The sequence below is a fragment of the Pseudorasbora parva genome, chromosome 2, assembly GCF_024679245.1.
Source record: "Pseudorasbora parva isolate DD20220531a chromosome 2, ASM2467924v1, whole genome shotgun sequence".
In the NCBI taxonomy this organism is placed as follows: Eukaryota; Metazoa; Chordata; class Actinopteri; order Cypriniformes; family Gobionidae; genus Pseudorasbora; species Pseudorasbora parva.
Genome location: NC_090173.1, coordinates 23296728 through 23324661, shown reverse-complemented (window position 1 = coordinate 23324661; position 27934 = coordinate 23296728). Strand labels below are relative to the sequence as shown.

Sequence of the window (27934 nt, the reverse complement as noted above, 5' to 3'; positions counted from 1 at the left end):
AAAACTTTTACACATGTAATGTGTATTTCTCTTGTTGTTCCTCCTATCCGGGGCTTAGTAACTTTTCTCTTTCCAGCTTTTGCTGTAATCCATTTGTATAAGGAAATCACACATATAAGGAATTCTCTGGCTGCAGATGTGTCTTGAAAAGAAGATAAAGCTTCAACTGAGGTGGATGAGATGAGGTCAGTTTTATTTTTGATGTTGTATACCACCTGATTGTGAGATTTAGACTTTGTGAGTTTGAGCACTGACACATAAAAATCAATGACATCATTTCATGAGACAGGATCTAGCCTAACTTTACACGCTGTTTCAGTAACCAACACATTTGCAATTAAATGCATTGGTTGTAAAATGGGAACCTATACTTTTGAAACGGTTTGTTTTCGTTTGGCCTGCAACACAAATGTAAAAAAAAAAATGCTAATACAAAATCTCATACAGGAAACATAGTCCAGAGGCATCAGAGAGCAGAGAGCTGGGCTAAAGGACTGTTGAGAACTGCAGAAGACAGTTACAGCATGCCTATAAGGGGGAAAAGACAATCAGATTCTTTCTCTTTTACTTTTGCAAAAGTAAACTTGCATGAGCAAATATCATTGAATTTAAGATTCATAACCACCACTGACCTTATTCGTTTACCCAGCCATAATGTGCTTAACAAATGCTGTGGAAAAAAAGGATACAAAGACAAGATTATCATCTACCCAATGTAAAACGAAGCTATAGGCAAAAAACATGTTGTGTTCATTGTGTTAATCAAAGCTGCTTTTATTTGATCACAGCAAAAAGCATTAAAATAGTTATATTGTAAAATATTATTACAATATATAAAATTGTTTTCTATTTGAAAATATTTTAACATTTTATTTATTCCTGTGATGGTAAAGCTACATTTTCAACATCTTTACTCAACTATTTGAAAAGAAATTTGGGTAACAATGTAAAAGTCTTTTTTTATTAGTGCATCCTTGCTGAATAAAAGTATTTCTTTTAAAAAAAAAGACCTTCATAGTTGACACAGCCGTTTGCATCTTCCTGTCCTGCCATCAGCTGTTCTACCTCGGATTCCGTCATCTTCTCACCTGCAGGAAAAAGGACTGCCACTTGTTTCTGGTGGTGGTATGCTGCCTTCACATGCTATCGGATTTATCACAAATATGATTTTATATAAAAAATTGCACTTGAACACACTCTCAAGTCAAAATTTGGATGCAGAGAGCTCATAATCACGACTTCAGAAGTGGGAAGTTGGAAATTTCAGATAGTACGTGAAAGCTGCATTGACCTCAAAGTAAATATGTAAAAACCTGTCAAACACAGATTTGAATAAGATCCTTATGTTCCAACAAATCTCTCCCTAATTCAACAAAGCATTGATTGGGTTTGTTAATGGAGCTCTTTTTGTATTTACCCAACGTTGCAAGTACATGGCGAAGTTCGGCGCCCATTACAGTGCCATTCCCTTCCTTGTCAAAGACTCGCAGGCCCTCAACAAAGTCCTCAAACGTGCCCTGATTTTTGGACCTGGACACGTGTTGGAACATAGGCAGGAAAGTCTCGAAGTCAATCAGTTTGGTGTTCATTTCTAGAGAAAATGGCAAACACATAAAAAAGTATTCATTTGAATTGTTCAACGTTTAGCCTACTGTCAGACACAGTTTACTCCTCTCACCCTCAGGTTTGGGTTTGCCAAGTACTTTGATAACCTCAGCGTTTGTAGGATTCTGACCCAACGCCCTCATGACATCACCACACTGGGCGTAGGTGATTTTCATTTCACCAGTAGGTGTTCTGTCGAATAGCATGAAGGCCTCTTTGAATTCTGTGTGGATAGGATATTACGATATTGTATATTATGAGGAAGAGATATAAAAATCAATTTAGGTCTATTTCATTCAGCAAATTTTACCTACCTTCAATTTGGTCAGCTGTAAACTCAACCTGTGGAGAGAAAAAAAAATATTTTAGGTAACTTTTATAAGGAAGTTGATTGATTACACTGTAAAAAAGGTTGGTTTTTGTTGGTTTAACTTAAAAAAGTAAGTAACCTGGTTGCCTTAAAATGTTGTTTATTGAACTTAAAAAGTTGATACAATGAAGGAAATTTGTTTAATAAATAGAAACTCAAAATATTTTTGTATCTGAACCACATAAAAAATGTGATAAATCATTTGGCATGTTTCACTGCGTCATCAGAAATAAAACACACACAATTACCAAATATGCTTACAAAATATTTTAATGATATTTTAATAAAGGTTGTCGAATCTCCAAAAATGTTCATTGTATTAACTCAAAATTTTAATTTCAATGAACTCAACATTTTAAGGCAACCAGGTAACTTTTTTTCTAAATATTTTTTTACAGTGTAGTGTTGCAATTAATGTAAATAATGGTAAAGTTGTTTTCCCCCTAAACATTACTGATCACAATGGAATACAGATGTTTGTAATTTTCAAACAAAGCTTTCTGGGGTCATTCAACAAAAGTCAGCTGTTCCCCCACTCATGGAGACTAAGAATAACAAAAGGCTGTTCTAGGACCAGAGGGAATTACAGTGAAACCCCATCCGTTTTGTCCACTGGAAAGAGAGACCCGCTTAAGGAGAGAGGGAGACACCAGCGTGAAAGGCCGAATGACCACATGCAGGCTCTTTCAAACTGGCCTCAGACAACCTTCCACTCTCCAGACCCCATCTCTGACCATCAGGTTACTTAAAGTTGTATGTGTGGTCTCAGATCAGTTTGAATAATGTCTTCACATAGACAGATGGGACTAAAGTTTGTGTAAAACTATTTAACCTTATTCATTGGTTTGAGCCATGATATTGTTTAGGGCCACATATAAGGTTAGACCAATCAATATCTGAATGTTCTCTATCAGTCGGTCTTATTCAACGTAACGCCTCTGTTCACTCCTTCAGGGAACTAGGGTTATATACGTAACCGAGATGTTTTTAACTCAACATGACCTCAAGGTATGTTTTAATCCTCATAAATGCCAATAGTTTGTTTTCAAACCAAGTGAAGTAATAACTAACAATCTATTAAATATTTTCTAAGATCAATTAAAGAGCTTTTGATGAACAACACAAGATCAAAACAGTCAACTATTTGAGTTTTTTGTGCTGCTGCTATTGCTACAAAAAAATTAAAGGCTTAAAAATAAGCTCTCTGTCCTTATCTTCTAAGTCTTCCTCCTTATGATTTTTGGGAGTGAGTTACTTCAGGTTTTTCCTATGTTTACTCATGATGATTAAAATTGCAATACAGACAAAACCATAAGTGTACCTTGATGCTTTTAAGGTCAAATTCAGGCTCCTTGGGTTTCTCTGCTTCAGGAGGGGGTGCTGGCTTTGCTGCCTCCTTCTTCGGTTCAGCTTTTTTAGGAGCCATTCTTCCACCAAGATGACGAGCAGGGGGGAATGAGAATGAGAATGAACTTTGAGAGTATTTATACTCTCCTCAATGCTTCCCAAATGTATCAAGAGGGTTGGTCCATCCCATCATCATTCTCCAAACAAGGACAGGAAGCTTAAGTGTTCGCAAGCAAAACCCCTGAGACAGATGCATGATGGTAGCATGGTAACATGAGAACCAGTATACAGTTTATAGTTCATAATTATGCTCTCAAACTTTTCAGGTAGAAATTTAAGTTAAGCTGAGCAGGTTTGGTCCACTTTTCTACACTATATTAAAAAGGGTTATTTATTACAATCTGTTTCAACAAAGAACCTTTAAACTTTCCATTACACACAAGATTCTTACTAGTGAAAAAAAGGTTCCCATTCAGTCGATCACTCTCAACGCCACGTCGGAGTTGCCGACGAATAGGAATCTTGCTTGCGATCCTTATCCTTCGGGGGTTCCCAGCGATGAGGAAATGTCCATCGCTGCATCGGAGGGAGGGTCAGAGTTGTCTGGAGATGACGTGTCGGCGCAGGGGGCTCCTTCGGGAAGACCCGCTGTGCCCGATACCGATCCGGAGATGATGGCAATGCTTTCCCGGGCCGCCGAGAGGGTCGGGCTCGTGTGGAACCCTCCACCGTGTCCCGAGCCGTCGAGGTTGGACGATTGGTTTCTCGTGGTGGCCCGTGGTGGTTCTCAGCGCCCCACCCCGGTTCCTTTCTTCCCGGAGGTGCACGAGGAGCTCACTAGGTCGTGGACGGCACCTTTTACTGCCTGAAACCGGCCCAGTGGGTCTTCCTCCCTCACCACCCTTGATGGCGGTCCAGCAAAGGGTTACACATAGGTTCCTCCCGTGGAATGGGCCGTTGCTATGCAACTGTGCTCTAACTCCACATCAAGGGGGAACCCGTGTCTCCCCTCCCGGGCCTGTAGATACTCCTCCGATCTGATCTGGAAGGCCTACCAGGCTCGTGGAGAGGCAGGCGCCGCCCCCTACATGCTATGGCGTTGTTGCAGGTCCATCAGGCCCAGGCACTGAAGGACCTGCACGAGGGTGGTCACGATCCCGCAGTTCTACAAGAGCTGAGGGCGGCGACGGACCTCGCGCTTCGTGCGACGAAGGTTACGGAGCGTGCCGTGGGACGTGCGATGTCCACTATGGTGGTCCAGGAGCGCCATCTCTGGCTGTGTCTGGTGGACATGAGGGATACCGACAAGATCAGGTTCCTTAATGCCCCGGTGTCCCAGACTGGCCTCTTCAGCGATGCTGTGCAGAACTTAGCCCAGCAGTTCTCGGTCGCACAGAAGCAGACTGAGGCCATCAGTCACATCATGCCGCGGCGATCAGCTGCTGCCTCCACCCCGCCGCTGGCAGTGCCTCAGCCAGCTCGTCGCCGAGGGCGGCCGTCTGCATCTGCCTCCGCTCCCGCGTCACAGCAGCAGCCTCCACCCAAGCGACGTCGTGGAGCCGGGCGCAAGCCAGCCATCCCGCCCGTCCAGGCGGCCCCGAAGAGGAGCAAAGGCAATGGGCAGCGGTCCTGAGACGGGCGACCCGGAGATGAGGAGGATTGCTCTCCAGGACGGTGACCGCATCGCTCCATCCCCCAGAGGAGGGCCGGGTGAATCTTGTATTCCGTTTTGTTTAAATTTTCAATAAAAGAGCAGTTTCCTTCATCTCCGGGTCCCCAGGGGGCTCGGAGAGTTGTGGCCGGTCAAACGCCGGACCACACTCATCCTCCTCCTGTGTCACCAGCGGGCAGCAGCGGACGACACACGGACACCCCACAACCTACGTGCTGACCCTCTGCCCAGCCGTGGAATCAGGTAGGTGTCGCACAGCACACTCACACCTCTCTGCGGGCCGCCTCCATGAGACAACCGCCCCAGACCGGTGCCTGTATTCCACCTCGCTGCCCCACGGTGGGTACGCCGGTGGTCCCGATGATCCCGCTTGTTCTGTCTCTGTGAGCCTGGTTAGAGCTTCCCAGTCCATCTCGCTGGCTCATTCGGACCATCAGGCTCGGCTATGCGATTCAGTTCGCCCGGCATCCCCCCAGGATCTCAGGGGATGCAGAGGATCTCTTTTCTCGGAATGGAGTTGGATTCGGTCGAGTGGACTGCGCGCCTCACAGAAGAGCGTGTCCAGTCGATGCTGAACTGCCTGAACACGTTTCATGGCAGGATGGCGGTTCCACTGAAACAATTTCAGAGGCTCCTGGGACATATGGCGGCCGCAGCAGCAGTAACACCGCTCGGCCTGCTACATATGAGACGCTTCAGCATTGGCTTCACGGCCGAGTCCCGAGATAGGCGTGGTACCACGGCACTCACTGAGTGAGCATCACACCGGCCTGCCGCCGTACCTTCAGCCCATGGTCGGACCCCTCGCTTCTGCGGTCCGGAGTGCCTCTAGAACAGGTGTCCAGGCATGCTGTGGTTTTCAAAGATGCTTCGACCAGGGGCTGAGGTGCCACGTACAACGGGCATGCAGTGTCTGGGGTTTGGACGGGCCCGCACCTGCATTGGCATATTAATTGCCTCGAGTTGCTGACAGTACATTGTGCGCTGAGCCGCCACAGGGGCCGGTTACGAGGCAAAGATGTACTGGTCCGTACAGACAATACAGCGACCGTTGCGTACATAAACCATCAAGGTGGTCTACGCTCCCGTCGCATGTCGCAACTCGCCCGCCATCTTCTCCTCTGGAGTCAGAAGTATCTGAGGTCCCTTCGGGCCATTCATGTCCCTGGGGTGCGCAACCGTGTGGCCGACGAGCTGTCACGAGCAGCGCTCCTGGGAGAGTGGCAGCTCCACCCTCAGATGGTCCAGCTGATCTGGGTTCAGTTCGGGAGGGCACAGGTCGACCTGTTTGCTTCCCCAGAAACCTCCCACTGCCAGTGGTTTTATTCGCTGACCGAGGGCACACTCGGCACGGATGCACTCACGCACAGCTGGCCCCGGGGCCTGCGCAAATATGCGTTTCCCCCAGTGAGCCTACTGGCACAGACACTGTGCAAGGTCAGGGAGGACGAGGAGCAGGTCCTGTTGGTGGCCCCGTATTGGCCCCACTGGAGAGGTTTCCAGAACTCATGCTCCTTGCGACAGCCCCTCCTTGGCCGATCCCTCTGAGGAAGGATCTTCTGACTCAGAGAAGATGGCACCCGCGTCCGGACCTCTGGAAACTTGTCTGGTCCATGGATGGGACACGGAGGTTCTAGGTGACTTACTCCAAGGGGTAGTTAACACCATGTCTTCGGCTAGAGCACCGTCTACAAGACAGGCCTATGCCTTGAAGTGGAACCTGTTTGTCAATTGATGTTCTTCCCGCCGAGAAGACCCCCGAAAATGTTTGATCACGTCAGTGCTTTCCTTCTTACAGCAAGGGTTGGAGCGTAGGCTGTCGCCCCTCCACCCTCAAAGTTTACGTTGCTGCTATTTCCGCCTATCACGACCTCGTGGAAGGCAAGTCAGTTGGAAGGCACGACTTGGTCGTCAGGTTCCTTAGGGGGGCGAGACGGTTAAATCCTCCTCGACCTCCCACCATATCCTCGTGGTATCTTGCTCTTGTTCTCCGAGCACTTCAGAATGCCCCATTCGAGCCCTTACAGTCAGCAGAGCTTAAGATTCTGTCCATGAAGACTTTGCTGTTGGCTGCATTGGCCTCCATCAAGAGGGTAGGGGACCTGCAGGCTTTTTTGGTCGATGAATCGTGCCTAGAATTCGGGCCGGGGGACACCCACGTGGTATTGAGACCCCGGCCTGGCTACGTGCCCAAGGTTCCCACTACTCCCTTCAGGGACCAGGTGGTGAACCTGCAAGCGCTGCCTTGGGAGGAGGCAGACCCAGCCCTAGCTTTGCTCTGTCCCGTCCGCGCTCTGCGGATCTACGTGGACAGAACTCAAAGCTTCAGGTCCTCAGATCAGCTCTTTGTCTGTCATAGATGTCAGCAGAAGGGAAAGCCTGTCTCCAAGCAGAGGATGGCCCACTGGATAGTGGATGCCATCACCTTGGCTTACCAAGCACAAGGTGTGCCCTGCCCGCTCAGGGTGCGAGCACACTCTACTAGAAGTGTTGCATCCTCCAGGGCGCTGGCACGTGGCGCCTCGCTGTCAGACATCTGTAGAGCTGCAGGCTGGGTGACACCCAACACATTCACTAGGTTCTATAGCCTACGTGTGGAACCGGTCTTCTCCTGTGTTCTCACCTCAAACGGGTAGAAGCACTAAGAGGCCCGGCTCCTGTCGACTTGCTGCGCCTCGGTGCTACTCTCTCCAGAAATGGAACTCTGTGAATCCTCCACTGCCCTCGGTGCTGGACGTGGCGGAGTGCCTGGCATCAGGCTTTTGCCGCTGTATCCTTGACAACCGGTATTGGCTTTGGCTATGTGAGCGACCCCTCGGGGATCCCACATTATTCCACGATTGCTCCTCTGGAAGCTTGTGTCTTTCCCTTGGGAGAGACCTCCCTTCTTGGGGATGGAGCCCCCCTCACGGTGGCGGGCGATGGCTCAGCTCTGTCTCCACATAACTCCTCTTGGTATGACATGGTTCCGCAGTGGCCCCTTCGGGCATGCTTTCCCAATGTTATCCAATAGTCACTGAGTGGGTCAGGCGGAACAGCAGTATGGATTTCTCTGTGTAAGCTCCGTCTTATCAGGTAAGAGAGCTCAGGTGGCTCACACAGGGCACTGGAAGGGGGCAGAGTCCATGGCACTTTGGTAGGGATTCCTATTCGTCGGCAACTCCGACGTAGCGTCAAGAGTGACCGACTGAATGGGAACATCTCGGTTACATATGTAACCCTCGTTCCCTGAAGGACACGTCCCGTCGCCATGTCCTCTGTCTCTGCCGGGGTGCCAGGCTACCTACTCGGCTCCTCAGCAAAAAAGATAATCTGATGCAATCACCTGTGTCTCATTTATACCTGCGTGGCGTGGCATGAGCACCTGGTGATATCATTGCATGCCAATGTGCATTGGCTCGTTTAGTTAGACTCGAAGTAGATTGGCTCTCGCAAGCGAGATTCCTATTCGTCGGCAACTCCGACGTGGCATCTCCGTTCCCTCCTTCAGGGAACGAGGGTTACATATGTAACCCAGACGTTCTTTACCTAAACGTTCTTTTACAGAGTTCTTTGAAACAAATGTTGCAATAGTCTTTTGTTTCTTATTTTGACATATATCCATGTGAAATGGATTCTCGTAGGAGAAAAAAATACTTGAATTCTTGAATACTTGACACTTGCGGTACTTGATTTTGTCCAATGGGAATTGATTAGATGGTTTGATCATTGGGGAAGAGAAGAGATGTCGTTACAGAAGGGAGAGGAAGTTATTTTGATTAAATATTACAAGGGCACATGAATTAAAATATATATAATGATGTGTGCACAGATAAATCATTAATAATAAGGACTGCAATATTCCATAAAAAAATAATGATCAATTTTTGATTTCATGGTTTCACTTTAAGAACTGTTCATTTAAAGGATCTTTGCAGAACCTAAAATGGATCTTCTAAGATTGTGTAAGATCTTGTTTGTCCATGTCTGATTGACAGGTTCTGCAATTTTCATAAAGCTGTTGGTTTACTATTGAGAAATAGATGGAGGAAAGTTCAGAAAGAACTCATTCCTATGGATAAATCTGGACACTTCTGGAAACTTTTCTTATTCATAATTGTAGGTAAAATTATTGGCACGGCCTTCAGCAAAAAAATAAAAAATAAAATTCAGTCAATCAGATTATCCCATCATGTTGCTGATCTGAATTCTCAAATAAACACAGTAATGTTTTGAAAGACACAGTTATAAACTTTAGAGGAATCACCTTAAAAATGCTTTACTTAGTTGTCTCTGCATATTAACCTACAATTTAAAGTGTTACACACTTCAATTTTAGTTAATCACCAACTACAATAATATAGAATACAACTAAAATAATTCCATAAATCAATTTTCTCAGTTTCATTGGTCAGCACTCTTCTCTGTCTTTGTGAGTTTCAAGAGATCAAGGGAATTATTAAGGATAAACGCCTTTTGTCTTGTTTTTCTATGAATGGCAACTGCTTGACATTCTTGCTTTTTTAACCCCTGATGTCTGTCATTCAGGCGCCAGTAACAACAGTTTAAAAGAGAAGCATCATCCACCTGTTCACTCAGCCCTCTGAACCTCCTGCCCATGATGAAATATAGAAAAGAATGTGTATATATAATAGGGGAACTTACTTTTAAAATGAACGCATTACAGTATGCGTTACTCCTTAAAAAGTAGCTAATTGTGTTAGTAACTTTTTGTTAAAAGTAATGCATTACGTTAATTTGGGGGTGCTTTTTCTCAGCTGGGCTGGGCCTTCTTGCTTGTTTTTTTAATTAAAAAAGTAAAAGTAAATAAATAAATAAATACAATTGTAAATGTAAAGGCCCTTTAGCTTTTTCAGCATAAGTGAAATAAATAAGCCTCAGGCTGAAGGAAATGCAAATTCACCAGAAGGCACAGCTCCAAACAAATCCTTTCAGCATGTGCTCCCATTCTGGATTGCAGAAGAATAGGATGAATGAGAAGTTTAACAATCTTACTTCAATAATAATAATAAAAAAAGATGAACAAATGGAATGTTCATATTTATTCATGTGATGGTAAAGCTGATTTTTTTTTTTTAGCAGTATTACTGTCACATGATCCTTCAGAAATCAATGATTTGATGCTCAATAAACATTGATTTGTAGTATCAATCTTGAAAACAGTTGTGCTGCTTAATTTGTTTTGGATATATATATATATATATATATATACAATTTGCGAGATTCTTTGAGCATTAATTTTAAACTAATTAAAAATATGAATTTCCTAATGATACAGAATTTAACAATGAACAGTTATCCATTGTTCACCAATACTTATTTTGTTCTAAACCTGTATGGCTTTCTTTAATTCATGGAACATAGCATTTTGAAGGATGTTCATGCTTTTGTCCCATATGACAAAAGCATTCAGGGACCAGAAACTTTAAATTGGCAGAATAAATATATATTTTTAATAATATTTTTAATAATTTTATAAAGATGTTTTTGTTTTGCACAGGGTCCAGCTCAAATGTTTTCATTATTTATTTGCCCTATAAGATTTCAATATTACATATACACTTTATCCCAAGTCTTTTGAGGGTATATGATAGTTTGTTTGAGGAAAAGACTGAAATTAAAGGCATTATTCACACCTACTCAGCTCTCAAATCTCATTCACTTTTGGTCAGACAAGGAAGAAAAAGAGTCATATGGGTTTTGAACACAGCAGTGAGTAAATGATGACAATTTTATTTAAGAAGAAGTAATCATTGAACAAAACATTTAATAAAACTTTAAGATACCACTTTTTACAATTTAGCTGTGTACACTGTAAAACCTAACAGTGAAATTCACTAAATGAAATAAGTTCATTTTACTTAATGTTACCAAAAAAGTTAATTCAACTTAACAAATATGTGTGATGTTAACTCAAAAATGTATTATTGTAAGCAAACCTCAATCTAAATAAGTTACTAAAACTTTTTAACTCTAATGGTTTAAGTTACAGATATTTATTTAATCTAGTATTTTACATCTATGGCCAATTAAATAACTAAAAGCTGATAAAATAAATAAATAAACAATAGTATATACATTAATCTACCTCATATTAAGCCTACAGTCTTACATTAAGCTCTTTTAAAGTCATTACATTTAGTCATGTCAAAGTATCATCCCAGTGAGTTTCCGAGGTAACAAAAACCGCACCATTTTCCCTCCTTCAGTCCAGTCACAGCAGGACGGCTCGCGCTACCGTCAAGAAAAACAAAAGGTAAGCGTTTCAAACTTATTTATTCATATTTCGCTCATGTTTGAACGTTTTCAGTGTTATTTTCGTAACTCTTTTATGTTTATCCGAAGATTAACCAGCTCAGTAATGTTGTGTGTAAAGTTAGCCAGCAAACAATCTAACATTAGGAGCAAATGCGCTATTGCACCAGTGTTATCAACGGTAATGTACACGTTTGGAGTTAATTATGCTGTTTTACACTGCAGTTTGTCAGCGGGGAATTAAAAAATATATGTTTGTGCTTTCTCACAGTCGGACAGATAAACGCTGGCTTTAGAGACAGTTGGCCATCTTTCCATGTCTCTCGTCTCGTGCCACAGTGACGTTAACTAACTTACGTTAAAGCAAAAGGTAACGTTAATGCAAACTCACGCATTCCTTATATTACAACCGTTTTAAATGTATTGTTAATCGAATTCGAGTTTCCTCTATCATATGTGATGCTAGTTAATTTGACTAAAGCAGCTGAAGCTCCGAGAAGGGTATTCCTGCACAACCGGAGGCTGCAGTTTCAGGACCCCAGTTCTAAGACCCCAGTTCTAGGACCCTAGTTTTTTGTGACAGCACCACCTACCGAATTGAATCACCAAAACACTAATTTAAGATGGACGATGGACACTGATCAGACTGTAAGTACTGATATTCAATCAAGTTTTATTTTATAACGTTTAAACGAAAAACAAAATGTACTAAAGTGAGCTGCTAACTATGAATTAAGAATAAATTCACACGAATTAAGAATTTGTGTGCTAGTTTTATTAGTTACTATGATGTTCTTGATCGTGGCGTGGCCATGATTTATTAAATCCTTTTTGATTTTTAATGACTATAATACATCTAGCCACCACACTATTAAACTTAAAAAGATGATAAATGCATATTGATGTAAGGGTGTGTGATTTACCTGTAGATTACTGTATTAGTGGGGAAACTTCCTGAATAATCATTGTTTTACCATAGTTAAGAATAAAATATTCTTACATAACTGCTCTGACTGCCTGGTTGCACTACAATATCAGCCTGTCTAAATGATGCATAATGTTTGACAAGTTCAACCTTTTATACTTTGGCTACGTTCTTATAGTCTGTACTTTTGCTGCGAAGGATTAAAAAGATTAAAATGAATCATTTAATTAAAAAAATAATAATAATTCTGTATGAATCTTGCACAATTTTTTTTTTTATTATCCTTGGAGCTGGACTGAAAAGACTGGGCATAATATTGCAGTGATTAATAAATGCATATTTAGCTACTTCAAACAAATACTATTATATTCCATTCTGCATATCATGTAGATTTCATAATGTAACCGAGAGGGCAATCGCTTTTGACATGTAGCCTATGTTACCTTTTTTTTTTTTGCTTTTAGGGATTGCCACGCCATCACTGTGGAAATGACTGCAGGATTGCCATGTTAATTTTAGAGTCTCAGTGTTTTATTTTTGTTTTTTTTATTTTTTATTTTTTATTTTATATAAGTATATGCTTATATAGTATCTGTCAATGTCACACATCTTTCAGATGGACATGGCTTTCATTAGAAAGTGGTGGTGTCTTCTTTTGATGGAGCGCTTCCAAATAGAAGGGTATTATAACAATATATATTTGTATTTTCAACACTTGCTGGTTTTTATAAATTGTGCAGTATTTTATTGAATGTATGTTATCATCTACAGTTCATTTTGTGTCATGGCTTATTTATCAAAACTACCATGTTCACCAGATTAGTATAATGACTTTCAGTCATCATCCATTTAGCTAAGTAAGAAATGTTTACAATAGTTGCCTCACACTGTATGCAGCTTCAACTGTATAGTACCATGGTCTCAATTGGTGGGTATTGCACTTATATACTACAAATTTGGAGTTTGGAATTAGACATGAGTAACATTAATATTCTGTTTGCCTTTCTCTCTCTACAACTCCAACAGTGCACAAGTGTTAAATCATATATATCTTTTTGGTGCTGTTGTTATTGCAAAACTGACATAAATATATATTCTTCAAACATTCTTGAGTCTTGTCTTGCCTCTGTACAATCTTTAAAATATCTGACTGTAATTTAGTGACTGCATATACTGATTCCATCATTATTTTACCTGATAATGAACTAATTAGTTAAAGTTAAGGAGGTTAATCAATATACAGTAAGAAACTAAGATTTTTAAGGTACTCAACTTTTTTTTAAAGATTGATATACATTTTAAAATTTTATTTTGTGTAAATTAATGTGCTTAAATTTAAAATTGTGACTCAAAGCAGGTATTACACATTTTGTAATTAACCTCTGATGCATTTTGAATTAAAAAAAACACATAAAATATACTCCTGAGATTAAATATCTTTATACTATGTAGGCTACTAACTAAACCACATGGGTCATAGAACTGAGGTCCTGAAACTGCAGCACACCGCTATATCATCCAGTTCTGTAGGTGGTGCTGTCACAAAAAACGAGGGTCCTAGAATTGCGGTCCTGAAACTGGGGTCCTGAAACTGCAGCCTCCGGTTGTGCAGGAATATACTACTGGAAGCTCCGGGGTGAACAAAGTGATTTGAGGAGCATTTTAGATCCTGTTTTGCTAACGTTAGATAAAATTTTAAACTGTTATTTGTTTCTCATGACGTTTTCTCATTTGAAACTCACACTAACACATTGTTGCCATGCTTTTAAATCTTTTCAGAGCAAAGACGAAGGTGCAATGGCAGCAACGTGGCTACAATTCTATGAGTAAGTAAGTTAGAATTAACATTGAACAAATCAATGGAATTTTGTAACGTTACTGTGCAAAATGCAAATGATAACGTTATGAACAGTTACATAATGTTCATACAAATATAAGTTTGTTCTTCAATTTTAATTTTTGAATGAATTGCTATTTTTGCAAACGTAATTATGACCATAAATGCCTTTTAGCACAACTTGTAAGTCTTCTGAAGCAATATGATTTTTTTAAAAGGCTTAAAGTCCAAAGTCCAGTCTGTCTATCATTCAAAGTCATGTTGTATTGCTTCAGGAGAATACTGGTCAAGTCTTGAAAGTTGTTGTTATAGTCGGCTTTCCTAATATAAACAGAAACATTTCGTGTGTTATATTTTCACTGGCAGTTATCCTGAAGTTGCCTTGGGTTTGTAAAGGTGTAAGGTAATTGGCAATGCTAGATTTGCAGTGGTTGAAAGAAGTCTTGTCATGAATCATAAAAAAAACTACGATCCTGGCAGGTCTGTTACTATTTAAAAGGAAGAGTCAGGAGATGTTTTCAAGACACAAGGTAGGACACATGTCAAAACTACATTACATTTATTTAGCAACATGTTAACCTTTCAGCTGCCACCAGCATAAATGCATGGTGTGGTTACAGTGACTGATAGTTGATCATTCAAGTTGTCTTAAATGTATAGTCCACTTGCCAATACAAATTCAGTCATGATTCATAAATTACCAACCCTCATATTGTTCCAAACACATAAGAATTTTATTAATCTGTCCATTGAAAATCTAGTCTTCAAAACGTTTAATTTAGGCTTTCATTAGCATATACATTGAGCACAGCAAAAGCTTATTTGACACATAATAAACCAATCTCAGCTCAAGCTTAAAGGAATCGTTCACCCTGATTTACTCCCCCCCTCAAGTCCTCCTTGGTGTAAATGACATTCTTCTTTCAGACGAATACAATCAGAGTTATATTAATACGTGTCCTGGCTCGTCCAAGCTTTATAATGGCAGTGAATGGCAGCCCAAAATTTGTAGCCCAAAAAAGTGCATCCATCCATTTTAAAAGTGCTCCACACGGCTTCGGGGGAATAATAAAGGCCTTCTGAATTAAATCGATGGGTTTGTGTAAGAAAAATATCCTCTCGTGATTCAAAACGCTTGTGCAACGCCCGACATCATCGTCACATCATTTATGTTTTTTACGCTGCGTCCGCCGTCAACGCCGTGGCTGTTATGCTTTTTTACGCTATATCCGACGTCATCGTTGCGCCGGAAACTAGTTATTTTCTTATTTTATAACGAGTTAAATATGGATATTTTTCTTATATAAACCCATCGATTCACTTCGGAAGTACTTTATTAACCCTCCAGAGTCATGTGGATTACTTTTATAATGAATAGATGCACTTTTTTGGCTTCAAATTTTGGACAGCCGTTTACTGCCATTATAATGCTTGGATTAACCAGGACATTTATTAATACCGCTCTGATTATATTAATCTGAAAGAAGAACGTAATTTACACCAAGGATGTCTTGCCATTATCCATTTAAAATTTGTTAATCAAATCTGTCTTGTTTCACCTTGTCTACACCGGATGTGAGCAGCGCGACAGGACAAAAGAGCCCCTTATAGTCCGTTATGTTGTCTACACTGGATGCGGCGTGATGTGAGCGACAAATCTTTGACAGTAAACTGTTGCCTCTTTCTATTTATGACATACTGACATGAAAAACAAATGTTTTGCAATGTGTGCATTATCGCTTGAATTCAATTCAATTCAATTCAATTCGTCATTCAATTCAAGGTCTAGAACATTCGGCTGATACACCCCTGAAAATGTTTTTCCCCCAATTAAACCTTGCTGACAAACAACTTAACATCTTTACAAAATTGAACTACAGGGTTTTAAATAAGCACACGCCCAATTAAATCAACAAGAATCCGTTCCTTATAACAACGTTTTTTTTATTTATGAAAATTGAAATATGGTGTCTGCCCTGACAAGGGTTATTTTTATATGTGGTGACATACAAACTTTTTTTCCAATGCATATAGAAAAAGGAGCTTGACCAGGTGCAGAAGCCAACAGTCACCATCCTTACTGTCGAGGAGGAAGAGGGAACGTTACCTTTAAACCCACTGGATGCTTTGATTGTCTTTAAAGATGAGGTGGTGATGTCTGCCAAGTCTTCGGTCAGTGCAATACACTTAGAGTACATTAAAGATCATACAGTGCTTTTGCTTTTTGAGGAAACGTACCTTTTTACATAATTTTTTTTATTTTATATGTTTTGTTATTTAAATGTTATGACTTTTTTAAACATGTTTGTGCTGTTTTATTTGGTGAAAAAGTCTAATATTTTTTGTCTAGTTATATTTGTGAAAATAATGGCATACTGTATTTATGATGTAAATGTTATATTTCAATAAATTACTTAAAAATACCCTCCTGTTCTGTCTTCATTTTGTACCAATGTTAGCTTGTGCTTAGTCTTATGTAACTTAATCACTTTGAGTTTGATGAACTTAAACCATTTGCCGCAATCTGTTTCCTAAAACCATTTAAGTAACCATGTAGTTGTTAAGACTTAGTTAGATTTGTTACCTGAATTCAAACTGAATTAATAAAATTAACTTAAAATCTTTAAGTTCAGTTTACTCTTAATAATTGATCAACACAACACTAAAATATAAGTTTTAACACTTAAACAACACTAAAATATGAGTTAATTTAACTCAATGTATATGAGTTTTCGGTACTCATACTTAATGGTTTTAAAACTTAATTGGTTTGAAGCAATCGGTTTCCTCAAATGGTTTGAGTTACCGTAACTTGTTGGGTTTTACAGTGTACTAATTTGTGCATAACTCCAGTGAAAGCTCAGTATAAACATTCAGATGAAGAAAAATCATATACAGAAGTGAATTAAAATCAAATCCAGTTACCGCATTCTGACCTGCAAATGATCAACTTTCTGTCTAAACCTCACCTTCCAGATTAAATGTTCATTGATCTAAATTCCCCTTCCACGCTCTGTCTGTCACTTCAGCTCTGCTAAGTCCCAGAATCCTTTAGTGAATCACAGCAGTGTTGGTGTATAGACTCCAATAACTCATCCAGTATGAGTTTGCATCTGGATCACCATGGCTGTGACACGGGACCCCCTTCTGTTGCTGTGATTTCATTCCCTCTAGGTCTCCCTCTGTGGGATATCCATCTCCAGAGAGAGAGAGAGATGCAGGGCTGTTGGGAGTGTCTGGTTTCATGCGGCTAAGCCTCTGTGAACTCTTACTGACAGGGTATGAGGACAGAAGTGTTTCCAGGATGTATATGTGCATAGTCTACTTTACCAAGAAAAGAAAAGAAAAGAAAAGAAAAGAAAAGAAAAGAAAAGAGAAAAGAAAAGAAAAGAAAAGACAGACAGTAGGCTATGATTCTGTTATCTACAAGTTCCGTCTTTCTGCCTGTACTCCACACGAGGGCAGCATTAACTAATTGTAGATACTGCTAATACACATTTGCTGTTGATCATTTAATTGGAGATAGGTTATTTGAGATGTGACATTGACAATTTTAATGTAATAAAACTTTAAAATTGGTCAAAAATATCACCTGATGAATTGTATCATGTCATATGCACACATTTCTATTTTCATTTTGCTCTTTTGATTAGTTTAACTGTAAACGTCATAAATTAGAAGTAAAAGTTAGGCACTCATTGCCTTGTAAGCATAACATTACAGTAAAGTAGCCTTAGATACATTTTGGAACAATAAAATAATCCCCCAAACAGCTATCAATATCAAATAAAATACTACATGTACACTCACCTAAATGATTATTAGGAACACCATACTAATACTGTGTTTGACCAGTGGCATTGATTCACCAAGGTGCTGAAAACATTCTTTAGAAATGTTGGCCCATATTGATAGGATAGCATCTTGCAGTTGATTGGGATATGTGGGATGCACATCCAGGGCACGAAGCTCCCGCACCACCACATCCCAAAGATGCTCTATTGGGTTGAGATCTGGTGACTGTGGGGGCCATTTTAGTACAGTGAACTCATTGTCATGTTCAAGAAACCTATTTGAAATGATTCAAGCTTTGTGACATGGTGCATTATCCTGCTGGAAGTAGCCATCAGAGGATGGGTACATGGTGGTCATAAAGGGATGGACATGGTCAGAAACAATGCTCAGGTAGGCCGTGGCACTTAAACAATGCCCAATTGGCAATAAGGGGCCTAAAGTGTGCCAAGAAAACATCCCTCACACCATTACACCACCACCAGCAGCCTGGGCTGGGTTTCCCAATAACGATGTATCTTAGCTATAAAGAGCTCATTCTACGAGCGAAGTTACGATCATTCGCAGCAATTCCACGTGCGTTTCCCAAATATGTACTTAACATGAACGTGCGAGGACGCGCTCTAAGTGCTACTTAAGAGTCGCTGTCCATTTGCGAGGTGCTGAAATATAACCTTATATGGAATCGATCCTCTGAACGGTTCACCAAATAATTCTAAGCAACTTTTATATATATAATAAGCAAATAAGCACCTACAGGCTGAGGCAATGACAAAATGGCTGAACAAAAAAAAAAAGAAAGAAAAAAAAAGAAAAGAAAAGATACCTTTCAAAAAGACGACATCAATATCCTTCTAGAGGAGGTGGAGCGGGAAAAGATATTATTTTCAACCGATTAAAAGGGCATCGTACAAACAAAGAGAAACAAAACATATGGGAGGACATTGCTACCAAATTAAAAGTTAAAAGTTAAATTATTAGTTAAAAGATCGGGTAAAGAGGTCTGCAAGAAATGGCAAGATTTTGCAAGCCTGACAAAAAGGAAGAGGGCACTGCAGAGGAATGTCCAATACGTGGCTGGTTTTCGTGCACGTCAGCAAGTCATATAAGTTTATCTCTATTTTTCCCAGTTTTTGAAGTATTTTTTCTACATTACTTATTTTATTATTTTATTCTTTTTTTCTGTCATTTAATTCAGATGTGTTTTTGTATTTAAAAAAAATTATAGGCCTAGTATTATCACAATGCACTTGAATAAAGTTAAATGTGTAATCTGCCGGTTGTCCTGTAGGTGACCTCATAACTCTCTCTTCTTAGGATACACTTAGAGCTTTACGATTACTCCAGAGCACTCGTAGATCTACAATCATTTTCAAGTGCTACTTAAGTTACGATGCTTTTGGGAAACAGACCTTAATATTAAGATCACTCGTACAATCGTTTTTACGATCAACATAGGCTTACGATGCTTTTGGGAAACGCAGCCCTGCACAGTGGTAACAAGGCATGATGGATCCATATTCTCATTATGTTTACACCAAATTCTGACTCTATCATCTTAATGTCTCAACAAAAATCGAGACTCATCAGACCAGGCAACATTTTCCCAGTCTTCAACTGTCCAATTTTGGTGAGCTTGTGCAAATTGTAGCCTCTTTTTCCTATTTGTAGTGGAGATGAGTGATACCCGGTGGGGTCTTCTGCTGTTGTAGCCCATCCGCCTCAAGGTTGTGCGTGTTGTGGCTTCACAAATGCTTTGCTGCATACCTCGGCTGTAACGAGTGGTTATTTCAGTCAAAGTTGCTCTTCTATCAGCTTTAATCGGCCCATTCTCCTCTGACCTCTAGCATCAACAAGGCATTTTCGCACACAGGACTGCCACATACTGGATGTTTTTCCCTGTTCACACCATTCTTTGTAAACCCTTGAAATGTTTGTGCGTGAAAATCCCAGTAACTGAGCAGATTGTGAAATACTCAGACCGGCCCGTCTGGCACCAACAACCATCCCACGCAAAACTGCTTAAATCACCTTTCTTTCCCATTCTGACATTCAGTTTGGAGTTCAGGAGATTGTCTTGACCAGGACCACACCACTGAATGCATTGAAGCAGCTGCCATGTGATTGGTTGATTAGATAATTGCATTAATGAGAGATTGAACAGTGTTTCTAATAATCCTTTAGCTGAGTGTATACATATGACTGTATGTATAAACTGCATTAAAAACATCAGTCAAAAGTTATTTCTAACAGTTGCATCTTTAATATTTGTTTGTTTATGTTGTGGGTCACATGCGGAGCTACAGAAACCTGCATTTGAATGATTTTGCATTCTCCAAGAAGTTCACTCACAAAAGTTTTGCAAAAGCAATTATGTTATATATTATTTTTCTCTCAGCTCTACGCTACATGTTCCAGGATTGCAAAACATGGGATTTCCAAATCTAGAAAATTCTGATCCCGATTAAACTTTTTGAACTTTTTGAACTTTTTTTAAATTTATTTTTTAATCTGGATCAAATTGATCTGGATTTAGAAATCCCATGTTTTGCTATGCAGGATCACCTAATCCATCTTACCTTTATGCCATTTTTTTAAAGGAACATACAATTGGGATCACTGTGCTCCAAATACCAAATTTCAAAAATCCTGTTTCAAAAATCCTGTTTCAAAAATCCTGTTTTACCAGGGTTATAAACATCACAATTGAATCTACCCTTCTGATGGGATCAGGATAATACAGTTGTTTTTTTTTTTTTTTTTTTTTTTTTAGACAAATAGACCCCAAACTGAGTTCAAAGTTTTGAAAAACCCAAAGGGCAGGTTTGTTCCAGATCAAATGTAAAATCGGATTACATGCTCTTATCTTATTTCCAATCCATGATCCTAAATCCCACTAGATTACTTTTGAAAACTGGGCCCTGGTGACCAAATCTAGTATTGTGTATTACTACAAATGAACAGTAGGTTGAGACATTGTGCTGCCAGTGGGCTATTTGAGGTGAAATGACAGGTGTTGAGACAGGTGGATGGACAGATTATGTCTGGGAATGGAGTTCAAGCTCAAGTCTGTTAGTCATCTCAAAATACAAACTAAAAGAATCATTTTTATTTTCTTTAGATCCATTACCAATTATACCATTCAGATTAATAATTATATTACAATATATTTATTATATCATATTTGGTATGGCAAAATTCACAGTATGATAAACCTGCCTTGTGTTTGACCTCTTAAGTAATATTAAATTAATTCTGAATAGCAATACATCATGTCATGGACTACTTAGTGCCTCTAGTCCATTACGGAATTCTCATTGTAATTATGAATACACTTTTGTTGTGCATGTCTATTCTCTACAAAGCCTTTCTGTAACAGCACAATCCTGAACAGATGTTTCTTCTTCCAGAAATTCTCTGGAAATACACACAAGACCAAATGAAGAGAGAGAACAGAGGATCTCGCCATATGCATGAATGCAGTCTATTCATTTAATTTCCTGTTTTCAACTTCACATATTCTGAAAACATGACATAATGCATTTCATCTTAGAACATTGCGAAACATGAAAATGTGCTTTGTATTTCCAGTGAAGGGTTTAGCAAGAGCCACTTGGCACAAATAAACACTTCTATTTTCTAAAAGACAAATTCTATAAAGCCTGTATATAGTATAGGCCTATAAACACTGACTTATAGCCCACATATTTGTATTAAAGCATTACATTACCTTCACAACAGTATATGGTCAGCATTCAGGAGACCTGTTTCTCAAAAGTGAATGCTTTGATTCATCTCAGTGAGTTGAATCCTTTAGATCTGTTGACCAAAATAATTTTTTTGCTAATTCATCCCGTTATTTGTTTGTGTCCTGTGTGTCATTGAATCACTCACTCAGACTATCATGACCAAAATGTCATATTTTATCAAAATTGTTGTGTCTAATTTAGGAGACCTGTTTCTCAAAAGTTAACGCTTTGATTTATCTCTGTGAGTCAAATCATTTACATCTCTTGACCAAAATGATTCGTTCGCTAATTCTTCCAGTTATTTTTTGTGTGTCCTGGGTGTCATTGAATCACTCACTCAGCCTATCATGACCAAAATGTCATCTTTTATTAATATTGTTGTGTCTAATTTAGGAGACTGCTGAGTTAATTCGTTCGTTCAAGATGACGGATTGGTGAAGTTCGTTCAGACTTTGCCACTTGTTCAGTCAAGGAAGGTATGTTCAGGTCCTAGCAATGCTTCTATAAAATCAGCACTTTGTTGACAATTTGTTGTAAATTTGTAGGAAACTCTGAATTGTTCATGAACAAAACACTACCAGAGATCAGAGAGTCAAGTATTAGCTGTTGTTGTCGCACTTCAGGGATGTAATAAATTAACACACTTTCAGAAAGCATTCTTGGTTAAGGCTACCTTTTAAAACTGGATCATATCCAAACCGGCATGCTCATGGGCAAGGACAAAATCATGTCAGGTCATGGTATTGTTGCAATCATTTGACAGATTGCCTGTGAAGTAATAAATTCAATACAGGCTATCTATTTAATTTGAATCCATATATTAAAGCTAGTAGGGAGTTTTTAGAAAATGTTGACTTAGCTTGAAAATTTGAACAAGCACAACTCACAGGTGCTCTCTGTTGCACTACAGCCCTCCCTCCAAAGCTCCAGCCAAGAATGCACAGGCTAGTAAACAAGCAGGATCACTGACAGATGGATAAACAGTTATGGCACATTAACTAATACTGACGAAACATCAGCAATATGATTTAAATTGACTATGGCCTGCCCATACTTTGACTACAAACTTGGTCCTCAAAACATTACGTATTTTGCAATACATGTAATGTAACTATATGACATTGCACTATTTCTATAAGTAATAAATAGATAGGGAGATAATATTACGGTAACTAACTTTACAGTATGCAGGTAATTATTCTATCGATATGTAATGCTAAATAAGGTTTGTACATTATGACCAAAATGATTTGTTTAAAAAATATAGTTTTCCTTTTTTTCCTCTTAAAGATGATGTTCATTCAGCCTACATGTCTGTACTTAAACTTAATTTTGCATTTAGCTTTGTTAGCATGGTCTGGAGAAAATTGCACTGATATACTGAGATAAGATTTGAAATCAGATCACTGGAGTAAGAGCTTGTACTACTGCTGTATTTTAATACTGCGTAGCAAATTTTGCACGTAACTTCGTCACCCTTTCTGTCAAAATGGTCCCACACAGTACTGCTTCTGCTTTCCATTGCTTCATTTTGCGAAATATGTCTGTGTTGGCATGTGTTGAGTTAAAGGGGTGATGAATTGAAAAATCAACAGCTTTTGATATATAAAAGGTCATGGTAATATAAGAATATCCTTTCTAGAATATCCAGAGCTGAAAACTTCATTGTTAGTCAAAGAAAAGCTTTTATAGACACCAGGCCCAGAAAACGATTGTGTGCTTCATCCTGATGTCATTGTGTGGCAAAACACCGCCTCTACTGAATAATAAGCATGTGTAATTCAGGAGCCCCGACTCATCGGATCATGCTAGCCAGCAGCAATAAACATGCAGAATAATATAGCAAGATATTGTGCTAATCCTGGTTGTGGAAGAACACAGCATAAGCTTCCTTTGGATCCTAATATTAAGAATGTGTGGTTGAACTTTATTTTTAATGAAGTTCTAGCTGATGTGGGGAAGACATGGTGTTCACTTCATTTCACTGCGGGATCGTTTGTAAACAAATCTCATCTCACAATGCTATTTCTTCTATATTGGATCCGACATTAGGAATGGTGCAACACACTTATGTGAGTAAAACTTGTTTTTTATATGTAATAGTATTGCATTGTTATAGATCATTTTGCTTATGTGTACGTGTCCAACAGAACATACCTTTAACAACCTGGACTCAGACATGGCCCAGGGCTCGCAAAGCCCAACGTCCCGGGGATATGTGTTTTCCAGATGGGCTACCAAAATGTAAGCCCGTCGGCAGGCCGATTAATCTCAAAACAGTCCTTTTTTTTTCTTGTTCCGTGCTTTTATCTCTCTCTTGACTTGAATTTTGAAGGGCGTACGTGCTTAAATTGAACGATCGTGCGGGGTATGTAATACAAAAATAATAGTTCAATCAATCGCGATGAGAAATAAATAATTGTGTTTGTCTGATAAAGAAGTACTTGAATCATTCCGGTTGTCGCTTTCCAAACAAACCCTCCCTCATGTGAACTGAACTGACAGGGGCATAGATATGACAGGAGCTGAAGATCATTAAATATGCAAATCTTTTCCAATCCTAGCCGACCCATGGGCGTTTACTTCCAAGTCTCCAGTGCGCCCATCAAAACCCAGCATTTTGGAGAGAGCCTCAAAACCAGTGTAGAAAATAGCCTATTACTTATTAGTTATGATGTTTTTGAATGTAAAAACCACACAAGCATCATTAGTTGACCTCAGACAACACTATAAAAATGTAAAAAGCCAGTTCATGACACCTTTAACAAATATAAAGGTGTATATAAAATATAAATATAAACTTTTTTCCCCTTTTTCACCATGCAGGAAACAAACAAAAGCGTAAAAAAACCAAAAAACTTTAAAACGTTTAACTGATAATATTATTCGGTCAAAATTCTTACTATCGGTTAACGGTTAAACGGTTAATATGAGCATCCCTAATTTACATGAAACTTACCTGTATCTGATGGCGATCTGAGAGAGACACCATGCAGTGAAATGAGATGTAATTATCCAATTTGTAAACCAGTTCTGTCAGATTTGGACACTGACTCAAGGCACCAAATTACAGTTTATTGAAAACAAAAGGTGCAACCCAAACGGGCTGACAATAGTCCAGACAGAAACAGAAGAAAAAAGGAGTCACAAAAGTCTTATCAATAATCTGGACAGGAACAGGGAAAAGTCCTGAAAAGACAACACAAGAGTCAATAGCAGAGCCATCTGGCAATGAATGCTAAGACTATCAAGCCTGAACCAGGCAGAGAAGCGCAGCATGAGGCACTGAATAGGTGGGGCTGGCGGCGCTCAGATGGCACGTGAAGCAGGGCAGCGAAGGAGACCCATGGTCAGCATAAGAGAGCGAGACCAGGGCCAATTGCAGAAGGAATCCGCCTTGAGAAAACAGAAGCGTAGCAGAGAAAAACAAAACTAAAAGTTGAAGACCCAAAGGCAACCAGTCCAAACAGCTTGGCCTAACAAAGACAGGGCAGACATCCAAAATCACTGAATACCAGACAACAAGGCTAGAGGAGTGCTTGCACAGCCACACCAAACAACAAACTGGCACAAGACAACACACAAGAGGGACTTAAATAGGAGGATCCAGATCTAAATTGATACAGCAAAGGTGGAAAGAGTGAAACAGTAACAAGGTAATGAATGGAATAACAAGGGGTGGGACCAGACACCACAGTGACAGCAAAGCACAAGGTGAACTATCAAAGCAAGCCCAAGTGCTCCAAAACACAAACACATGACAGAGACAGGAAGAGAATGGACAGATCAGCCCAGGGTCATGACAGCTCCTCCCCCTAGGAGCGCCCCCAGTCGCCCCAGGGAGAGGCCCACCACACTTCCGGACGAAGTCCTCGACCAAAGACCGGTCCAGAATATCCCGAGCCGGAATCCAACTCCTCTACTCCGGACCGTATCCCTCCCAGTCCATAAGATATTGAAAACCCCAGGACCCTACCACCATCTCCTTAGGAACGATGGTATCAGTCGGTGCACCTCCCCCAGGAATCCCAAAAAGACGAGAGAGGGCATCGGGCTTGACATTTTTAGAGCCTGGCCGATACGAGAGAGTGAAGTTGTAGGCCAAAGAAGAGTGCCCAGCGGGCCTGGCGAGAGCTCAACCTCTTGGCCGAGCGGACATACTCCAAGTTCTTATGGTCCGTCCAAACCAAGAAGGGCTGCGTCTACCCCTCTAACCAGTGACGCCACTGGCCCAGAGCCAGCCTGACCTACCTCCACAATAAACTGCCGTTCAGGGTCTGGAAAAGAAAGAACAGGAGCTGAGATAAACCGGGACTTGAGAACATCAAAGGCCCCCTGGGCTTTCGAATTCCATCTAAACGGTACCTTTGTAGAGGTGAGAGCCGTCAAAGGTGCAGCAACCTGACTAAAGTTCCGGATGAAACACCGATAGAAGTTGGCGAATCCCAGAAACCGCTGCAGAGCCTTGTGTGAGTCTGGAGTCAGCCACTCGGCTTTGGCCCTTACCTTAGCGGGATCAGCTTTGATGCCATCCACCAAAATTATGCAGCCCAGGAATGAAACTGACTGCGTGGAAAACACACTTCTCCACTTTCACATACAACTGGTTCTCCAACAGCCGTTGTAGCACCTGACGAACATGCTGGGGTTGTACCTGAATAGAAGGAGAAAATATTAGAATGTCATCAAGGTACACAAAGACAAATTGGTTAACCATGTCCCTTTGCATGTCGTTGACCAGGGCCGGGAAGACAGCTGGGGCATTAGTCAGACCAAAAGGGAGGACCCGGTATTCAAAGTGTCCCGAGGGAGTGATGAACTCTGTCTTCCACTCATCCCCCTCTTGGATCCGGACCAGATGATAAGCATTACGGAGGTCTAGCTTACTGAAGACCCTGACTCCTTGCAGTAGTTCAAAGGCAGATGACATTAAAGGCAGGGGATATCTATTCTTAAAAGTAATGTCATTCAAACCTCTGTAATCAATACAAAGATGCAGGGAGAAAACAGTCTAGAGAAAACAGAAGTGTAGCAAAGAAAAACAAAACTAAAAGACCCAAAGGCAACCAGTCTAAACAGCTTGGCCTAACAAAGACAGGGCAGAAATCCAAAATGAGTGAATACCAGTCAACAAGGCTGCGTGCTTGCACAGCCACACCAAACAATGAACTGGCACAAGACAACACACAATAGGGACTTAAAGGGTAACTAAACCCTAGAACAACTTTTTTTAGTTAATGATCTGCAAGAATGGAGGTTTATTATTATTGTTCATTGAGTCGAGTAAATGTTTTGACAGTTGGGTTTAAAGTGTTTAAATTCTATAATATATGGTGTAAAAACGTCTTAGTGCTGCCCTCTTAAGGTTGAACGGAGGCTACTGCAGTTGAATTTTCCTATTGGACGTTATGGTACTTCGTTACGTAGGTTTGTACTTCCAACGGCTCACTACCACGACCCTGGCGGGAACTCACAACGCCCCTGGCGCGAGCTCACCACGCCCCTGGTATAAAAGCATCCTGTTTCAGTTCAAAACCTCTGTAGCCAGTCAGGAGTTGTAATTGCGAGTATAGAAAATTATCAGGATAGCATATATTATCATCTAGTTAGCACAGCCATTTGTATAGTTATTTAGATTAATTCGTGTAGCCTAGTTAGTTAATTAGCATAGTTGTTAGTGTAGCATTGTTAGAAGTTCTCTTCACTTGCTTTCAACATCCTAATTAAGAAAATACAGATATATAATGCAGTTGTAAGTACATGTTTAGCTTTTCTTCTGATATTTTTGCCGCCTGTCATGTCTACAGATAATTTTCATACCTCAGAGGCTTTCAGACAAACCCTGACACGCAAATGGTTGCCGTGGTAACAAACAACAAATCCGTAACGTGCTAGACTGCTGGCGTATGTAGTCTAACTTTTATTTAATGCATGAGGAATATTTAATATGAGGAAATCGGTTGTAATAGGCTATTAGGTTTGAACTTATTGGTCCTGCGCTTTTTTAGTGGTATTCAGTATAAGTATATGGCTGTTCAGTGTTCATAGATTAGTTAGTGATCTCATTCTCTCTTGCGCTGCTGCTTCGCTAGCATGAATGAATGAATGAATGAAAGCATCGTCCGCATCGGGAGTTAAAGCAGTTTGAGCCTACAAACTCTGTGTCTACAGACATTTCACCCTCCTCCAGTCCACTTCAGGTGAAGGTGGTGGAGAAAAGTCCTCTAGTTTAGATGACTGCTCTGTTGCAAAACTACTGTCCTCACTCCAGTCACTATCCATCTTTGCGAGTCTGACAACTGTCAAACAAGTTGTCACTCGGGTCTCAGGTGCACGCCCCCCCCCCCCCCCCCCCCCCCCGCTCAGCCCCGCCCTCGCCTCG

The 27934-nt window shown here is 40.4% G+C and overlaps 1 protein-coding gene across 1 annotated transcript; it reads right to left on the bottom strand.

The window, feature by feature from the left end:
* Positions 1 to 182: 182 nt before the first annotated feature.
* On the bottom strand, positions 183 to 24594 carry myl4 (myosin, light chain 4, alkali; atrial, embryonic). Its single transcript, XM_067428860.1, has 8 exons — positions 24512 to 24594; positions 3297 to 3563; positions 1920 to 1947; positions 1679 to 1828; positions 1418 to 1591; positions 1011 to 1088; positions 633 to 670; positions 183 to 528 (listed from the first exon to the last, which is right to left on the bottom strand). Exons 2-7 carry the CDS (start codon positions 3399 to 3401, stop codon positions 642 to 644), a joined length of 564 nt encoding a protein of 187 aa, XP_067284961.1. The 5' UTR covers positions 3402 to 3563; positions 24512 to 24594; the 3' UTR covers positions 183 to 528; positions 633 to 641.
* Between the last annotated feature and the right edge of the window lie 3340 nt (positions 24595 to 27934).

Bases quoted from the DNA above. Each gene is read 5' to 3' on its own strand.
- myl4 (XM_067428860.1), bottom strand. From the start codon at position 3,401: ATGGCTCCTAAAAAAGCTGAACCGAAGAAGGAGGCAGCAAAGCCAGCA. The intron at 1,948-3,296 runs GTACACTTATGG...TTCTCTCCACAG, and splicing joins TTGACCTTAAAAGCATCAAG to GTTGAGTTTACAGCTGACCA. The intron at 671-1,010 runs GTCTTTTTTTTT...TTTTTTCCACAG, and splicing joins CGGCTGTGTCAACTATGAAG to CATTTGTTAAGCACATTATG.